This window comes from Paramisgurnus dabryanus, chromosome 9 (genome assembly GCF_030506205.2).
Source record: "Paramisgurnus dabryanus chromosome 9, PD_genome_1.1, whole genome shotgun sequence".
Classification (NCBI taxonomy): Eukaryota; Metazoa; Chordata; class Actinopteri; order Cypriniformes; family Cobitidae; genus Paramisgurnus; species Paramisgurnus dabryanus.
The window spans coordinates 17,017,797-17,035,215 of record NC_133345.1 but is presented as its reverse complement, the minus strand read 5'-3'; the positions used below and the strand labels follow the sequence as shown (position 1 = coordinate 17,035,215).

At 37.0% G+C, this 17,419-nt stretch overlaps 1 protein-coding gene across 2 annotated transcripts in view; it reads right to left on the bottom strand.

The window, feature by feature from the left end:
* The window catches only part of tmod2 (tropomodulin 2), a 40,602-nt gene continuing 23,183 nt past the window's right edge, over nt 1–17,419 (bottom strand). Inside the window, exons 4-10 of one of the 2 annotated variants that reach the window (XM_065251311.2) lie at nt 9,709–9,831; nt 9,151–9,222; nt 8,921–9,051; nt 8,584–8,691; nt 8,133–8,276; nt 5,235–5,379; nt 1–1,827 (exon numbers count right to left, since the gene is read on the bottom strand). In XM_065251311.2, the coding sequence (XP_065107383.1) occupies nt 1,796–1,827; nt 5,235–5,379; nt 8,133–8,276; nt 8,584–8,691; nt 8,921–9,051; nt 9,151–9,222; nt 9,709–9,831 (755 nt within the window). In that variant the 3' untranslated portion in view covers nt 1–1,795. Of the gene's footprint in view, nt 1,828–4,513; nt 4,650–5,234; nt 5,380–8,132; nt 8,277–8,583; nt 8,692–8,920; nt 9,052–9,150; nt 9,223–9,708; nt 9,832–17,419 lie in introns of those variants that run through there. The other variant, XM_065251310.2, reaches the window with a different exon arrangement.

Sequence of the window (17,419 nt, the reverse complement as noted above, 5' to 3'; positions counted from 1 at the left end):
TTTGTAAAAACATACATTTTATTGAGGACATCTGATATTTTACAGAGCTGTGTGTTATTAACAGTACATAATAATAAGATTTCCTCTTCTGGACTCCAGACATGTAATATTAACATACAAAAACATTGCAATATAAGAGGTGTGTACAATACATGATATTTAAATGCATATCTGTATAGGAATCTCTTCTGAAGAGGATCTGAGATGGATGTTTGAAACAAACCGGAGAGCTCCTGCTTACAAACATGAGCTTAAGCAAAGCATGAACCGTTAAACGCAAAATCAAATAAAGATGAATGAAACACGAACCATAACCTGAAAAATCCTACCCACAATTCAGCATTTGTTCACAAAGAAAGATACATAAGATAGGAACATAAACAGAAGAGTTCATTGATACACAAGGCTTTCAAAACAGAAAAGTACAAAACCGAACAAAGAAATAAAAGTAGTTGGTCCAACTATTTGCATTGAGATCAGGTGTAAAACATGTTCCCCTGTAGTCCAGCTATATAGTCCACACCGAGCATGCTCAGACCGCTCATCTGAAGCTTCACACAGCCACGAACAATAAACTTCACAGAATATGCCATATATGGATTTATACATAGCGTGATGTTTTGCGAGTATGTTAGATAGCTTTAGTGATAAATTGTTATTTTACATGCAGTCATGCACGCATGTGTGTGGAGGCGCAAGGACCGCCCCTTCAACCAAACCCTAAATGCACCTTGAATTGGTCGTTTTTTATGATTAAACTCTTTCTATCGTCTCTCACACATTTTTTAACTACAGTTCCCTATTTTCCTCATCAGTACAGCATGTGCTTAAAAATCCCACATTAACCAAACCTTAATAAACAAAAAAAAAAAAGATACCTAAATCTCTATTTTCTGCCAGATCCCAGTTCTAGTTGTAAAAAAAGAGAGTATTTAGGTGTTAATCTTTGGCATGGTTTTAAAAAAGCCGTTTCAGATGAATCATCTAAATCTATAAGTGACACTAACTTCATTAAAGTATTTTAATAGTGCATCAATTGGTGGGGTCACAAGTTAGTGGTTTAAGAGTTTTTGAGGAATATGTGATCAAAGTTTAATGTTAAACCAGCACAGATGGTTTAGTTACACACCAGGGTGTTAAAGATCTCATCAGCGCTGATCTTGTTTTTCATCTGGAGGAGATTAGATCAAAATGGGATGCAGGTCCTGAATTAGCACTGTAGTACAGCCGGACACAAGCAGGTGTGCTTTTAAGAGTATTTTTACAACAAAAAGTTGAACATGCATCCGAACACATGATGGATGAACAACATCTGTGTTATTGATAGTGCCCAATGACATCCACACATGGAAATACAGCCGTACAATAACCTCAGAAGACCACTTTCACTAGACTTGGTCCATAATGATCGACTCTGTGCTTCAAACCCAGACTCAACAAATCCAGATAAAGCTCACATTTAGCTGGGAACCCAGCAGATCCAGTCCAGTTGAGTCTAGATTTGTTCACAGTGAATGTTGTGAATCAGGCCCGCGATCTCTCTGTGCGCTTTTGTGTAAAAGAAGTCCTGAAAATGTCTGATCTGAACGTTTGCAAAAGAGAATACATAATATGACAAACATAAAACAATAATAAAATATAACAACAAAAAAGACAAAGTATTAACAAAAGGTAGGAAAATATCCAGTTGTGTTCCCTTCTTCAGGTGAAGTGTCTCCCTCCGAGGGTTTGGCACAAGACTCTGATCAGCTCGAGTGAGAGAGAGAGAGAGAAAGAGAGGGAGAGAGACAACACTTTACATATCTCTCTCTACTCGCCTCTGCCGCACTGAAAGAGAGAGAAAAGATGTGTTAGGAATCATGTGATCTATGAGAAGCTTTAAGGAGATCGACTCTTTTAAGAGGCTCAATGAATCAAAGGTGTGTTAGTCAAACCTTTATCCTGTTACAAACATTCACACCATCAAGGCATTTCAAATACACTCACACGTGCACGCACACACAACTTTACAATATTCATCAGTCAAGACAAAATGTTACTGCATACAGCACAAGAGAAATTCATAGTTTTGTGCAAAATGGTATGTTCAAATATGATTGGCTGCCTTTAAAAATGCATTTTAATAATCTGTTAAATTGTTCTCTGATATCTATAGAAGGGATGTGGCTTTATTAAGTGCAAAAATTATCAATTCAATGTCAATTTACAACCCTAGGATTTGCCTCTAGAATGAAATGGTCTCTTGTTACCTTATTTAAAAGGGTCGTGAATATTAATGTTGAGCTCTGCTCTGATTGGCTGTTTCACAGAACAACTCAATTCAGTGTGTTGCGTGTGTGTAAACAGACCTTATGTTTGAGTCTGTATCAGATGAAGCATTTATAGCATATATATACATTAATTAGCATGTAGCGCTTACTCAGCAGTCAAAATTAGTTTTTCGCATTGTAACACCGTTATGCTTAATTTGAAGTGTAATTTAATTTTGGGGCGTACATCACGACTGTAACGTCACAGTTGGTGTTATGTTGAGATTATATTAAAGATATTTAATGTTATATAAGGCAATCAGCGGTAATTTAACTAGATGTTTACTATTTATATTCTGCTCTGATTACTCTTTGTGAAATAATGGGTACTAAGTCCTGGAGAATGTGCATGGTTGAACGTATAACATTGCCAAGCATAGTATATTTGACTGGTACGTGTACACATCTTGCAACAAAATTAAGCAAATTACTGGCCTACATAATCCATACTCCTGTATGCTTATGCGTGACCTACGCATACTAAGTAAGCACACTTGTAATAATCTAAATGGTGCGGGTACAGTGTGCTCATATTACTCGCTTCATGCACACCCCCACTTTAGCCTCAAATCTAAACACATAATCTTGTATTTACTGACATTCATTTTAATCTACAGGTGCCAATATTATTGGATAAGAGCTTCATTATATAAAATACACTACTGGAAGAAGCGCAAACACAAGAAAATGTATAAAATGAAGAGAATAGACTATTGGGAATAATTTAATACACACTAATGGAAAAATACTGTATTCACAGTGAGTTTGCATTAACATGTAATCGATAGGAAATAAGATGCTTTGGCGTGCTGTCCGAAGAGAGGGCTCCGAGCTCGGATTTTTAGCCCAAACCCAGAGTACTCCCCCCTCTTTAACTGGGATAAATGAAACTGGGGGATGCTGCAAAAAAAAATCTGTCACGGGATAGAGGTGAGGGACTGCTATTTATAGGCACCTCTTCGCACTGATTGGTTGGATCACATGATCATGCTCCTCCTGAACTTAGTTAAATAAACTTCATTTAAACATATGTCAGTGATTTAGGCCAGCAGAGAAGGCCTAGTTGAGTCCAAACCAGACTACAACACTGCTTAATACCGACTTTTAACCTGAAAGAAGCAATTTTGGCAACGTTATTGACATTTTGTGTACATATTTCCTGTTTGTATCTTAATAAAGAGACAGTAAACACAGGAAAGCTGGTTGTTGCCTTTTTCCCTGTACACAACAAACGAAGGCTGATAAACCGGAAGTCATTTATTCCCTATTGAGAGTCGCCAAGGCGCTGCTCGAGGTGCTGACCATCTGCAGATCCATTTTGAGCGTTAGATCCGTTAAAATATTTGACCTTGCGAGACTACACCGCATGCGATATGCTGACAGGAAGTGATGTATTTCAGTGTATTCCAATCAAAACACTGTGTGAGGTGAAAATTATTAATCTTTTTGGTTTAAGTTTATCAGTAACACTTTAATGCTTTAAATGGACAATAAGTTGGAATTAGCCCCATCTAGTGGTGAAATTGTATTTTGCCTTCAAACAAATAGTGCTCTCTAGCGCCTCGCTTTTCCACTACGGTAGCGATTATGTACTCACTGATCTCCTTGTCTGTTTCAGCTGGTTCACATGTTATGAATGAAAACGCGCTGTGAAAACACGTTGGTAGGCTAGTGCTTTTTGTCCCTCTCTGCTATTATAGTTTGTCAATAAGGCGAAACGACATGGAAGTCTTCTTGGACTTACCTGTTCAATGTAAGTAAAGAGAAGAAATTTTAAGCTTACAAAGACAAGTCAGATCATTGGCAGAGGTCATTTGATACCAACGAGGACATATTTATGAATAAAGACATTGATTTTGATTAATAAAACACTTAAAACCCTACTTACTGTCCCTTTAAAAAACTATTTATTACTGATAAGTCATGGATTTACGATTAAACTGAAATTTCGTGATGACTGCCATTAGGGGGCGAACTGACAGTTGTGTCCGAATGTCGGGAACAACAGAAAGGCGGCTTAAGACTTTTGCACAGTACCGTATGTGTCTAGTTAATGAGATCAGATTTGTGTGGATCTGATAGCTTTACAGATAAATGTTAAATTAGTATTAATGACTTATTCGCATAACATCATCTTCCAAGATCTTTAAAATGGGTTGTTAGGATACATGCAAAAACATCAGAGATTACACATCAAACCCGTGCGTTCACACATAATACCTAAAGGATGGGTATGAGGCTGGTGTAGAGCACAGGGCATGTCATCTGGCGTAAGCTCCTACATGTGTCTGTATGCGTTTGGTAATATTATAAGACTGAAGGACAGGAGACAGATCCAAGCTTTACAGGAGAAGAAAGAGTAATGTTCATGTAGATAGAGAGAGAAAAGGCCACAGAACAATGTATAAAAGATCATTTTAAAGGGGCTACATTGTCATGGTCTTTAATTGTTTTAGGTCACTACAAGTCGCACTTTACCCCAAAATTCAAAAAAGAGAAACAACTATATAACAGTTTAAGGTTCATTAAGATTTGTCAAACCATTATTTTTAACAAGGTATGTCTGCTACGGGATGATTAAGACATCGGTAAATGACCTGTTATTGATGACACATCCATGTTGCTGAATGTTAATACAAAAACATGGGCGGTCACATATTGATGAGCTCATCACTGTGATGTCATGTTTAAACATCCATTTGTGCTGATATTTCCGTAAATGGTAAGGGTGGACTTGAGATGAGCTATAAATTGTTAACTTTAAAGTATGTGGAAACTGACAAGAAGTCTTGTATTCCATGATATGAGCCATGTAGATCCCTCAAGGTGAAGCAATATAGTTCAAAAGTCCATCTTGCAATCAATCCTCTATTAAGATTAACACTAATGCCCAAATCATGAAGCATGCAAATATTGTGTTCTTACCCAGGTCGTTGTTTTTTGTAATGGCAGCGGCTGCGCGAGCTCTAGGACCCTGCTGGGTAAAATGGTAGCCAAACTTTATGATGCTGTGGTTCTGTTCCAACATCTTGGCGATCTCCATTTCCGCCGATGTGCCGAGCTGCTGCCGCTGAGAAACAATGACACGCATGTCAAAAACAATATTCCACAATAAAAGGGCTCTACATACACAACTTACTCTCAATAACATTTGCATTAAGTTTGCATAGTGTCTTAAAATATCAGTGCTTAAATACATTTCAACCAATAATCCACTGTATTGATAACAATTTACATCTACAGTCAATTAGCAATCAAATGATTGCTAAGAATGCCTAAAAATAACCACACTTGCGGTCTTGGCCACTTGAGAGCACGTGCACCCTACAGGAAATAAGTGCGCAAGACTGCCCCATGTCTTAAAACTGCCAAAGTGCAGTGCCCTTAACCCACACAATCTCAAATACTGCTTCGGAGCTATATTCAAGGCTAAATGTATCCCGTCATGCATTATGTTTTTGATGTAAATCATGATACTTTTGGCCAAACCTTGCAAGATGTCGCAAAAACTTTTAATTGTAAGTTATAAAAAGGATATTACATATTTTGGTTGTAAAACAGAAAATGTAGCAAATTTCATTGTTGCAAACATTGTTATGTATTTTGTAAAACATCTGTAACTGCTTGTATCACACAAATATCAACAACATTAACTGTTTCGTTTATTGATGGACTACTGTATAAACGTAATAAATCTTTTTAGAGTTTTTTTTTACAGGTTCTGCATCTAAAAGTTTGAGCTAAGTGTATTTAATAATTTTTAAGTTAGAAAATGTTCAATTCAGAGTGTTTGTGTGTTCATTTTATTTAAATAAAAAATGTAAAATATATATTATAAGTAGCCTAAATGAAAAAACGAATAGGTTTTGGTTCAAATAGCTGCCACTAATCGACTGACATTTTTACATTTTCTAAGTGTATAATATCGGGTGAATCATTCTGCATGCACACTTGGGATTTTCACTCCCACTAGAACACTTGGGCCAAATACAGGAAATACATCATGTAAGTGGTCAAGTGCAAAGACCGCAAGTGTGGGTATTTGGACGCAGCCGAAGCAGTCTCTTCTGTCATGTGACATTTAACCTTTCGCACTGCTTAGTTCGGGTACTAATTTCCCAGACGAGTACTGGGGCGATTTCCAGAGAACTAAATATTCCCCAGTACCATTTCCCCCGGTTGCATTCATGGCGCCAGTCGGGACTCTAAAGGGACGCGCTGAGTGACGTACCATTCGTACTGATGGCTGATCTAAAATCAGAGCAAATGGCAGCATTACAGAAAACAAGAAGCTTCTGTCCCTATAATACACATTTGCAAATACATACTATTGCAAAGTCGTCATGTAAATGGTCACAAAAAATAAATCATACACGCAGTACTGGATTAGTGGCTAAAATATGTGCGAAGAGGACTTGCAAAACAAGCTGTTGAAGATTAACCTATCAGTTGTCTGTGAAATGCAAATAATTTAAACTGGTGTATTTTTAGTCTAATGAATCATTTATTATGGCAACGGCATGAAATGTACCACCGCACAAATATCACCGTGCTTCATACTTTGTTTAAAAATTATGACAGATCTTATATTTTATATAAATAATATATCAATATTTCTTCCATAACATTTGGACTAAAAGTGAACACGGATGTTATTGTAAACGCATGGATGAGCAGCATAAGCCCATCTTGATTTATGATTAATAATACAGCTATGTGCCGTTAGAAATGTAGGCCTAAAACTCAATATATTACTGTTGAAATTACACTCAGATGGATATCAGATATGCGAGTGCCATGATCAGAGATGTGTTGTTGTTTTTTGTTGTTTGTCAGACATTATGTGATTTAAAGAGCAAAAATGAAGACTATGATAATAAATCAACTACAACAACTGTCTTACAGTGTTATATATCAATATATCATTGATGTATACAAGGCTTTTTAAAAGAATGTCGGTGTTAGTATTTTGTATGACATGCTTTTGGCCAATAAACATACATTGTCACGCTGTGCTGGTTAGACCCTATTCCGGAGTAAGAGCTAATTTAGACCTAGAAAAAAGCAGTACCAGTACTAAAATAGTCCCAGTTCCTGTGGTCTGAACAAGCCACAAAGTGAGCAGTCCCACAAATAGTTTGGGTACCATGAAAAGGTTCCCGCGATGTAAAAGGCAATTATTAGTACATATTTATTTATTTTTTGTGCATTTGAAGTTCATTTAACATGGATAATTTCTCTTTTAAGTCAGATGTATCTGTTTATGAACAGAATAGACATAGGTCAGTGTTGTATGATAAATGTGGCTTCTCTCATCCTCAATAGTCAAGTAAAAAAGCATATGTTGTATTTGTCTAGTTTTAAAATAAGTATTTGACACATCAGCATTTTTATCAGTAAGGGGATTTCTAAGTGGGCTATTGACACAAAATTTCCACCAGATGTAGCCATCAAGCCAAATACTGAATTCATACAAAGACATCAGAACATTTAAATATACAAGTTGAGTCATAATAAATAAAGTGAAATGACATAGGGAATAAGTATTGAACACACTTTATTTAATACTTTGTAGAAAAGCCTTTGTTCGTGATTACAGCTTCTAGACGCTTCTTGTAAGGAGAGACCAGTCGTCTGCATTGCTTAGGAGTGATTCTGGCCTATTCTTCCACACAAATGGTCTTTTAACCTTGAAGGTTCCTTCGGCCTCTTTTATAAACTTTGATCTTCCGTTCTCTCCATAAATTTTGTATGAATTCAATACTTGGCTTGATTTCCCCCGCTGTAGTAATGTATGTGTGTAAGGGCTGTCAATGGGTTTACCTGGTTGTCAATCTTGATCTCTGAGAGCGTATCATTGTCCCGCAGACCTTCAACTAAAGCCTGAACTCCAACGCCTGTGATGAAATTGGACTCGAGATTTAAACTCTTCAGGGTCTTGTTCTCTCGCAACATATCTGAAAATGCCTGTAATAAAACACACAGAAAGCTTTAAAGATAACCATTTTTTCAATGAACCTTAAGCTATATTTCAATCTAACTGGTTAAACAATATTCTTCAGTGGTCTATAATAAATGAATGATGTATCCGAAACATCACCAGAAAGATCATCAGATTACTTTTCAAAGCAGAACCGCTGTTTCTAAGCTCCATGACTGTAAATGTTTTCATTGTTATGCAGCACTAAATTCTGGAGACACGCCCCCAAAGACAGCATTCATCCAATCGCAAGTCATAACAAATGAGGTTATAACAACACATCATGTCCCTCACCACAGCGACGGGGTCATTGCTTCTGGTGGCAGCCAGACTGAACTTCTTGACATGAGTGTTTCTCTCCATGGCTTTAGCGATGTCCTTAAGAGTCGGGATGGGAATGTTCTGAAATAAAAGAGCCGGAAACATTAAAAACTCCTGTATATCATCAGTTTAAATGAGAAAACATCATTAGGAGTTTATATAAACTCAAAAAGTCGTTTTCCAGGGTTTGGAGCCAAATCTCTTAGGACCATTGTCTAAGTAAACACTCTTTAGTAAAACATTTCATTGCCACAACAAAAACATTTATTGTTAACATCTTTAAATACATGATTTCTAAACAGAGCATTACTTTGATGTTGTTGAGATTGACTTCAGTAAGCGAAGGATCGTTGGATTTGATTCGTTGAAGAGTGTCCTCCACGTTGGTCGGGTTTGGCGGCTCATCGAAAACCGGCTTTACTTTCTCTCCTTTAATAACATCTACAACACAAACACATTTACAGGTGGATGGATGAATAAAGTTTTGAGACATAATCATGAATCAATGCGTTATAAATTGTGTATTGTAACTAAACTCACTGTTATAACCGTCTGTAGAGCTGGCGTCATAACTGTGTGTGCTTGTCACCAGTGCGCTCACTCCAAGAATAGCTAAAAAACAACACCACATACGAACACTTTTATTACGTTATACATTACAGAAAAAATGGATATCACATTTTTCATCACTGCAATACTCGTTACAATAACTTTATTACAATAAGAAAAATGAGAAATGTAACAGGGGTGCGTTCATACATTTGACAGATGTATTTGCAGTATTTCAGCAATGGTTTTGTAAATCAAAAATGTGATATCCAGCACAAGAGAGAATGAATAAAGCATATGAGGTTTATAATAAAGCGTACAGTAAGAGTATTGTTGAGAGATAAGAGTGGGTGTGTTAGCTGTGAATACATGCAGTGTGGGCGTTCTGACCCTCAGAGTCAAGCAGAAAAACCAACAGAAGAAGAGACACAGATGTTCATTCAGACTCAGAGCTCTGAATTTCCCATCATCTCTCTCTTTTTTGACAGTCTTTATAATGTGATCTCTCTCTCTCTCTCTCTCTCTCTCTCTCTCTATGATGTTATGTACCTGCCAGGTCACACAGTTCATTGTCAGTAGCGCTGGACAGAGCTTCTTCCAGTTCTGGGTCAAGGGTCGTGACTTCCTCTTTACGTAGCTCTATTGGTTTCTGTTTGGGCACCCACACCTTTCCTGTAAGATAAAAAGCAAAAGGAGAGGATTAGTGACTAATCTGAGTATAAACCCCAGGGATGGGCAGAAAACACAGAAACTTCATAACATACCATAAACACTGCTACAGTATATACTGACTTGAATGTGCTTATCTTTTCAACACTTACAAAAGAGTAAATTCAGGGGTGCACATAACCGTTTTGTCCTGGTTCTCAATAGAGCACCTGGAGATGTTGCTTTGTACTGACACTATTCATAGCACCCACATCCTACATGCTGTCATCATCATTAATCTCCTGACTTTTAAACATGGTATACATAATAGCTATATTTGCAATGCTTCGACAGTGCATCATTGACTTCACAGCCTCTGGTCTTTCCTATAGTTTCCACAATGAGCAGCTCATAGTATGGAAAAGAGCAACTCAAGACTATGCAAAACATGTTATTGGTGTCACATGGAGGATAAAATCCGACACAAGCTCGTCACAACAGAATAAACAAAGACTGAATGAATTATCATTTTTGGTTGAACGAATGCTTTAATGTTCCCTCATATGAAACAGCGGATTCAGACTCTTTATGCATGACATAATGTTTCCAGTCATCATAATAGCACAACTGCTCACAAAACCTCTCATTACACACAAAGAGACGTCATATTAAATCCCTGCTCTGGCTTGGACAAACATACAGTTACAGTACATACAGTAGTTTTTATTTTGCCACATTCACAAGCACATTTCTGGCTTTATACAATTCAAAGCGAATCACATTGTACTGAAGCAGGGAATTAATCACAATTTTGTATGAAAGTCAAACCCTGCCTAACACTACAAACGAATGCTTTATATATTTAACTTAAATATAGATTAAAGCAATCCTGACTGAGAATTGTTTTATTGTGTGTAATGTAATTATTTGCGTTTTCTAAAAACAAAAGATTCATGCATCAGGATCTGATCAAAACCCTTACACTAAGCATTGCATTAACCCACACTGTGCTACAGACATAAACAATACCTCGAATCATGAAAGTGCAGGCGGTCTGTTACTTATCAGACTAAATCAAAGTCTTGGGTCATTAGGCAACGGCTAAGCCTCCACCCAGAACACCATAGCAAACGCAAAGCTCTTACATACACATATAACATCTTCACATTTGTAAAAATATACTGATTTACTAGATTTCATTTATTGTTTTTTTTTTTTAAAGGGATAGTTCAGCCAAAAATACAAAACTCTATCATCATTTGCTCCGTCATTATAAACCCATGATCTGAGCTTTTGTGGAGTACGAAGTAATTCTGCAGTATTTCCAGGAAGCTATCTTCAATACAAAAAAAGCGAATTGGGACCAGAGGGCTGTTGACCTACAAAATGGACGAAAAGGGAACATAAAAGATCACAAATGTCATCCATACGTCTTATGCGTATATTCTACTACATAGCCACATCATATGGGTTTTGACAGACAAAAATGAAGACAAGACTTTTAGAATCAGTCTTCATTGTCATCATTGTGTTGCTGTACACAGATGTTTTTGTGTTCATATGACAGCTGCCCTTGTTAACACACAGGACCATAAAAAATTATATAAAACACAAGCATATCTGCATCACACACACACACCTGTGATTAATATAAAACAACACAGAGCTCTTATGCAGCAGAAACCACAAACTAAACAGCAGGACAGAATGCTGTGGATTAGTTCATCCTTCAACTATTTCAACAACAGCAAATTAAAACATCATGTTTCACGTCTACAATGAGAGCATTCTCTCCCGCTGCAGAAAGACCCTGCAGTCACGGGCTGTTATGAGGTCTATATACAGGGTTTTGTTTACTGCATATAGACACTTAGGTACATTTTAGTTTGTCACTGACTGAAAGGCACGATTGCAAGAAATTCCTGTTCCTAGGTCACCTTTACCTGGAATCAAACCTGTAATCTTTATGTAAGCAGCCAGTATTATTAACCACCCTGTTTGTGGTTAACTGAAGGTTGTATGCAGGTCATATCAATGCTGTATTCCAAAAGCAAATGTATATCTGTAGTAGTTCATTTTGCCGTATTTGTTCAAAACATTTGCAATGTAACCTTAGAACTTAAACCTTCCTGCCTAATTCAGTTAGACCATTAACCGGCACTTAAAACACAAAGTGACTCAAACAGTAAAAAAGGTAACATTATTAATAATAATTTAGATGCAGAATGTACTCATAGCAACAGCTTTCTGTAGTGGACTGGAGACTGTAAATTCAGCAGATGCTATACAGTTTGTGTGTAGTTTAATCCAAACGTTGCCGAGCGAGACACAGCTGTACATCATTAATACCTTAAACTGCTTAAGATAACATGTCCACTAAATTACTGATAATAAGTAGATTTGTAGTTTCAGAAAAAATGTATGTGGTGCTTTCCTGTACAAAGGTGGAGTGGATGGTTGCTATTGTGTTTTAGTTGGTTGCTAGGTGGTTACTTGTTACTTGTTAATGTACTTAAATATAAACCAAAAACTTAAATTATGAAATGTAGTGGAGTAAAAATTATGATAATATGCTTTGGAATATATGTTTTCCAAAGAAAAACATTGATAAAATACAGATACTTGAAAATTTACTTTTATGTAGAAAGTAAAATACTTAAGTAGTGTCTGCGTCTGTCAATATGCCATTCCTAAAGAGCATAATACAAAGTATTTTAGCATGAAAGCAGTATTTTTTAATGTGTGACAGCGTCCTGTATCATAACTAAATCTCTGCCGCTTATAACAACTCAAACCGTGTGAAAATCCGGTAAAAATTAGAGGAGTTATGATTATTCCTCATTAGAAATGAATGCAAGGGAGCGCACTGGAGACCCATCCAAGATGGCGGCCGCGCGATACGTCAGCTCCAATAGGCAGCTCAGTCTACGAGGTGTCTACGTATATAATGTCTATGGTGCCACTCACATAGTTTAACATTAAATAACATCATATTTGTCCCAAATTATTAACAATTAACATTGGCTGCTAGCGTATATTTAGCATTTTGAAGTAGACGCTATCTGACGAAGCTCGCACTATTTAATGTGCACTTCCGGTTTACGAAACCTCTGAGTTGTCCTAGACGCGACTCGATGCGGCGCAACGCTGAGCTGAGCTGCGCGGCCGGTGTGCGACCCCCTTAAGAGCGCCACCTGGTTGATAATAGCAGAAATATGGATTGCAGTAAAAACTCAACATTGACAAGGAAGCATTTTCTCGAAACTCTTAACACGCCAATTCCGTGGAAAAAGTAAATATTTTGCAGTCCCACCTGACGGACAAAAAACTTGATTATCAGCTAAATACACCAAACAATTTAAAAAATCATGAAAAAAATAAAGTGAAAGTGACGTGATTGTCAAATATGCCAACCTAAACTCAAAATGTGATCTGTTGCCACAACTGCCCTACTGCCTCCAGTTGTGTATTGAAATCTAAAACATTTGGTTTGTTAATTTCTAATCTCAACTACAGTATGGCCAACAATAACAGTGAGGCTTACCGACTGACCAATTAAACTGTACTATGTTTACCACTGGAGACAGGGAGAAGTTCTGTACTGAATTTTAAGGGGCATCTTTATGTATCAGACCTCACATACAGAAAAGCGGACCCTTTATTATAAAAAGTAAGCACTGTATTTAGCTCTTGTTTTTGTTATTTTCATTTCAACTGCTGTGGTACAGAAAAACCTCTGTAGTACAAACAGATCCAGTTTAAAGCAGAGGAGAACAGTTTGGTCTATTACAGCGGGTATCTCTTGGGCTTGGCAGAGCAACTAGGCTGCTTTTGGCTGACCTTTAGCTCCCTAACAACTTCCTGTCCTTTCTGTCCCCTGCGGACAAGAACACACGAGTGACTCTCACAGTCAGCCAAATGCTCAAGGACCCAAGCAGAGAGAAAAGTCTTAAAACTGTAGGAATTAAACTGATTTACAGATTCAACATGGTAAAGAGTTAGACTAGCGCCACTTCTCATTCAAGCAACCGCCTGGAGCACTGAGGTGTATCCCATAATGCCTTTCCACCCTGATGACATCACCATAGAAACATACAGTAAGAAGAAGTGATACGCCAAACTTGGCAGAGATGCCTATCATTTACATTCTCTCTGTTGCTAAGGGCCATTAAGGCATTATCCCAGAGGAATTACTGCGCTTCCTGTTTCCTCCCTCTGGTCACAGGCATTGAGATTAAACAAATGTTCTCCAGTCTCATAAATCCTGGAATAGGAGTTTTGCCTTTTAATGCACATTGTTAGTTTATTTTTAATCAAAAGAAAACCTTGGTCGTTGGGTTTATTTTGTAAATTGGTTTTGGTGATCGTATCTTATTTTGAAGCAATCAGTGACTTATTACCCAACTGAAGCTGTTTTTTAGCTGGTTAGGGTGGCAGTAGCTGGGTCATCCCAGCCTGGCAAAGCTAGTGGGTCAGCTGGTCTTTCAGCCAGACCAGCTAAGTCCAGCATGACCATCTTAAAAAGTGACCAAAACACAGCTAAAACCAAGCTGGGAGACAAACAAAAAACAGCTTACCACCTTATGCTGGTTTTAGCTTTTTTTCAGTAGGGTAGTTAAGAAACTTCATCAAAAACTTACTCAAAATGCTGATCACTACCTGTATGCTGTTTGTGTGCATGCACAAGAATCGATCAGTCAGATCCGTGAAACAACAGAACTGTCTGACAGTATAAAAGCATTCAGAGTGTGTGAGTTAAAGTAAATTTGTTCGTCTTGCTGGCTGAGACATTTAAATTAATAATGAGAGCTTTCCACATCAGCATTTAATGACCCTAAAAACCTTAAACTGTGCTAATGAGACGTGACTAAAAGGAACAAAACACAGTCAGACAAAAAAAAATCAACCCTTCAACAAGTGTATGTACAAGAGATTTTCAAAGGTCTGAGAGTTTAAACCTGTATCAATCAGTTGTGAGCTTAAAGGAATAGTTCACCCTCATGCCGAACACGATGAGAAACAGATAACCCGAAGTTATAAAATGCACTGTAACACCACTGCTTCGCGGGGCTTATTGCCTTTATAAAACGTAAAATAAATAAATATATAAATAAATAAAATATCTTTTTAAAAAACTTTTTTTCAAACATCGACAGGGAAAAAAATAAGGGAAACTGGTACAAAATATCATTGGAAAATATAAATGTGGGAAAAGACACTGTGGATGGAAAGCAATTGTAAACCCCTAGTGCGCGCACACACAGAAATGTCCACACTAATGCTGGAATGCATTAATGCATTACAATCTAATCAGGCCCATGTGTGTGTGTGTGTGTGTGTGTGTGTGTGTGTGTGTGTGCTGACTGGGAGAAATATGATCTTAAACCTATCTGAGATGATGGATTTAGCAGACAAGAAGCTCTTGCCCAGACGAGAAACTGTAGACACACTCTTAAGAGCATTAGATCTATTCCCAACACTCACATAACAGTTATTAAAGTACTTTAACTGCATTTCTTCTGACGAATGTAAAAAATGAGCATCAAACTTTACTTAAGCATGTAACAGAAGTGACATCAGGAAATCATCATGTTAAGAAGACAGAACATGATTGTTCATCACAAGACGATAGGCTACTCCTCAGTTGAATCGTGTTGTTTGTTTACCCAGCCATTACTGGTTAGATGGCATTTTAATGTGAATTCTCCAAAAAACGCTTCAGTTTAATAACAAACTGTTTGTCCATTGTCCAAATTATTTGTCCATGCAGTAACACCACAACACAATAATCTAACTATTTAAAACAACATTAAACTTAAAGCAAGCACTCACACAAAGATTCATCATCCTTTAAACCTTTACTGTTGTTATATAAAGCTAATAATTACTACAAACTGGCCTTTAAAAATATTTCTGCATTTTAAGAATAATTCATGTTCCTAAAGTCTAAGGCTATGTTTACATTAATGCGTTTATGCTTTAAAACGCGTTACTTTTGCTACGTTTAGGCCTTTCATCTACACTACATCACCGTTTTCGACCCTCATAAACGGATTCGTTCGCAAACGCTGAAGACCCTGTTTTAGTTTGAGAACTCAGACGTTGCTCTGAGTGTAAATGAACGTAGACGGAGTCTTATGTAAACGAACAGCATATCGGATTGTTTTAACATGTATCCTTATAGATAATGTCTGTTTTATATTAATGTTTGAGTATTGTTGGGTTTAATGTGTTTATGTTTTGTTTAAATTTTGTTAGCTTACGAAAGATAGACTGTAATTTTAAACAACATATAGGCGTTGTAAAGGCCAATATGAAGGGAGAATTGTAATGGGTCAGACATTATTTTCCAGTTTAATTTAAGTTTTGTTTGCTATTTTAAAATGAATTTCGTTTCAGATAATTTGTCTCTTAATTTTAATCGATGTTTTGTTTATAAGTTTTGTGAATATAAATTAATAAAAACAATAAACTCAACGTCATTAATATAATGCTCGTTTAGGCGCTTGGCTTTTAGCTATTTGTGTGTTGCTAGCGGAGGACGTGCACGGACCTCGCACACTTTTAAAAATTAATGCAATAAGCATTTCTGGTAGGCTAAAGCAATACTTCACCTCTTACTATGTTTGATTGAAGTTTGCATTTGCTAAAATTTATTTTTGCTTCAAGTTCGCTACTGTTTAGTACTGTTCACTTGAATGCTTTCTTTTTAAATCATAAAGACCTTTATGTTTAGTTATAAAATCAAAATTAACCTATTAATCATATTAATATGTTGTAGGGGGGAAATAGAACAGTATAAGACTTTCCCAAACACATTTTTATAGGTTCAAAAATAGTGTCTGTTATAGTTGCCAGCAAAGGACCCAGGTATGACTTTTTGTCAATATCGCACACCCCTAGGCTGCGTAAACGCGCAAAGGTAAGCTATTATTAGAGTAATAAGTTATTTTACACTTTTATGCGCATGCCCAGTTACATGATTGGTCATGTTTCATGGGTTTAGGGTGGTGTATAGTGTGGATGAAGATTCTTTTTAAAATGCCAGTATAAACGAGGATCGTTTTCATTTTAAAATGCCGTTTTAAAACGCAAATGCTCTAATGTAAACATGGCCTAAGTTCGATCCTGTAAAGTTAATGCTGGTTGTTTGCATTAACACCACTTAAAGACATCTCGCTGGGCGAGATTGTACTTTATACATTTCATAGTTTGTGATGTGCACACCACCACGGGTCACACTTCACCACTGCGGGTGTACAGTGGTTATGACAACCATCACAGCGCTACTGCATACTATCTTCATCACAAACCTTAAATCAGTGTGCGTTTACCTCCTCAGCAGACACACAGCTGTGCATGTGTGTGTGTGTAGTTATATAAAAGCAAACGGTATTAATAATTCATAACTACAAAGACAGAAGACTGCAAGGAGCAGATACTGCTCTCTCTTGCTTTCTCTCAAACTTATAATCACATACACAACATAACCAATACAGTGAATGATCATATCACAAAACATAAATGCGTAACAAAAGTGCTAGAAACTTCAGCCAGACCACAGCAAAACAAACAACCAAAACAAGAGAGCCAAAGCCACAAGGAAAAGTGA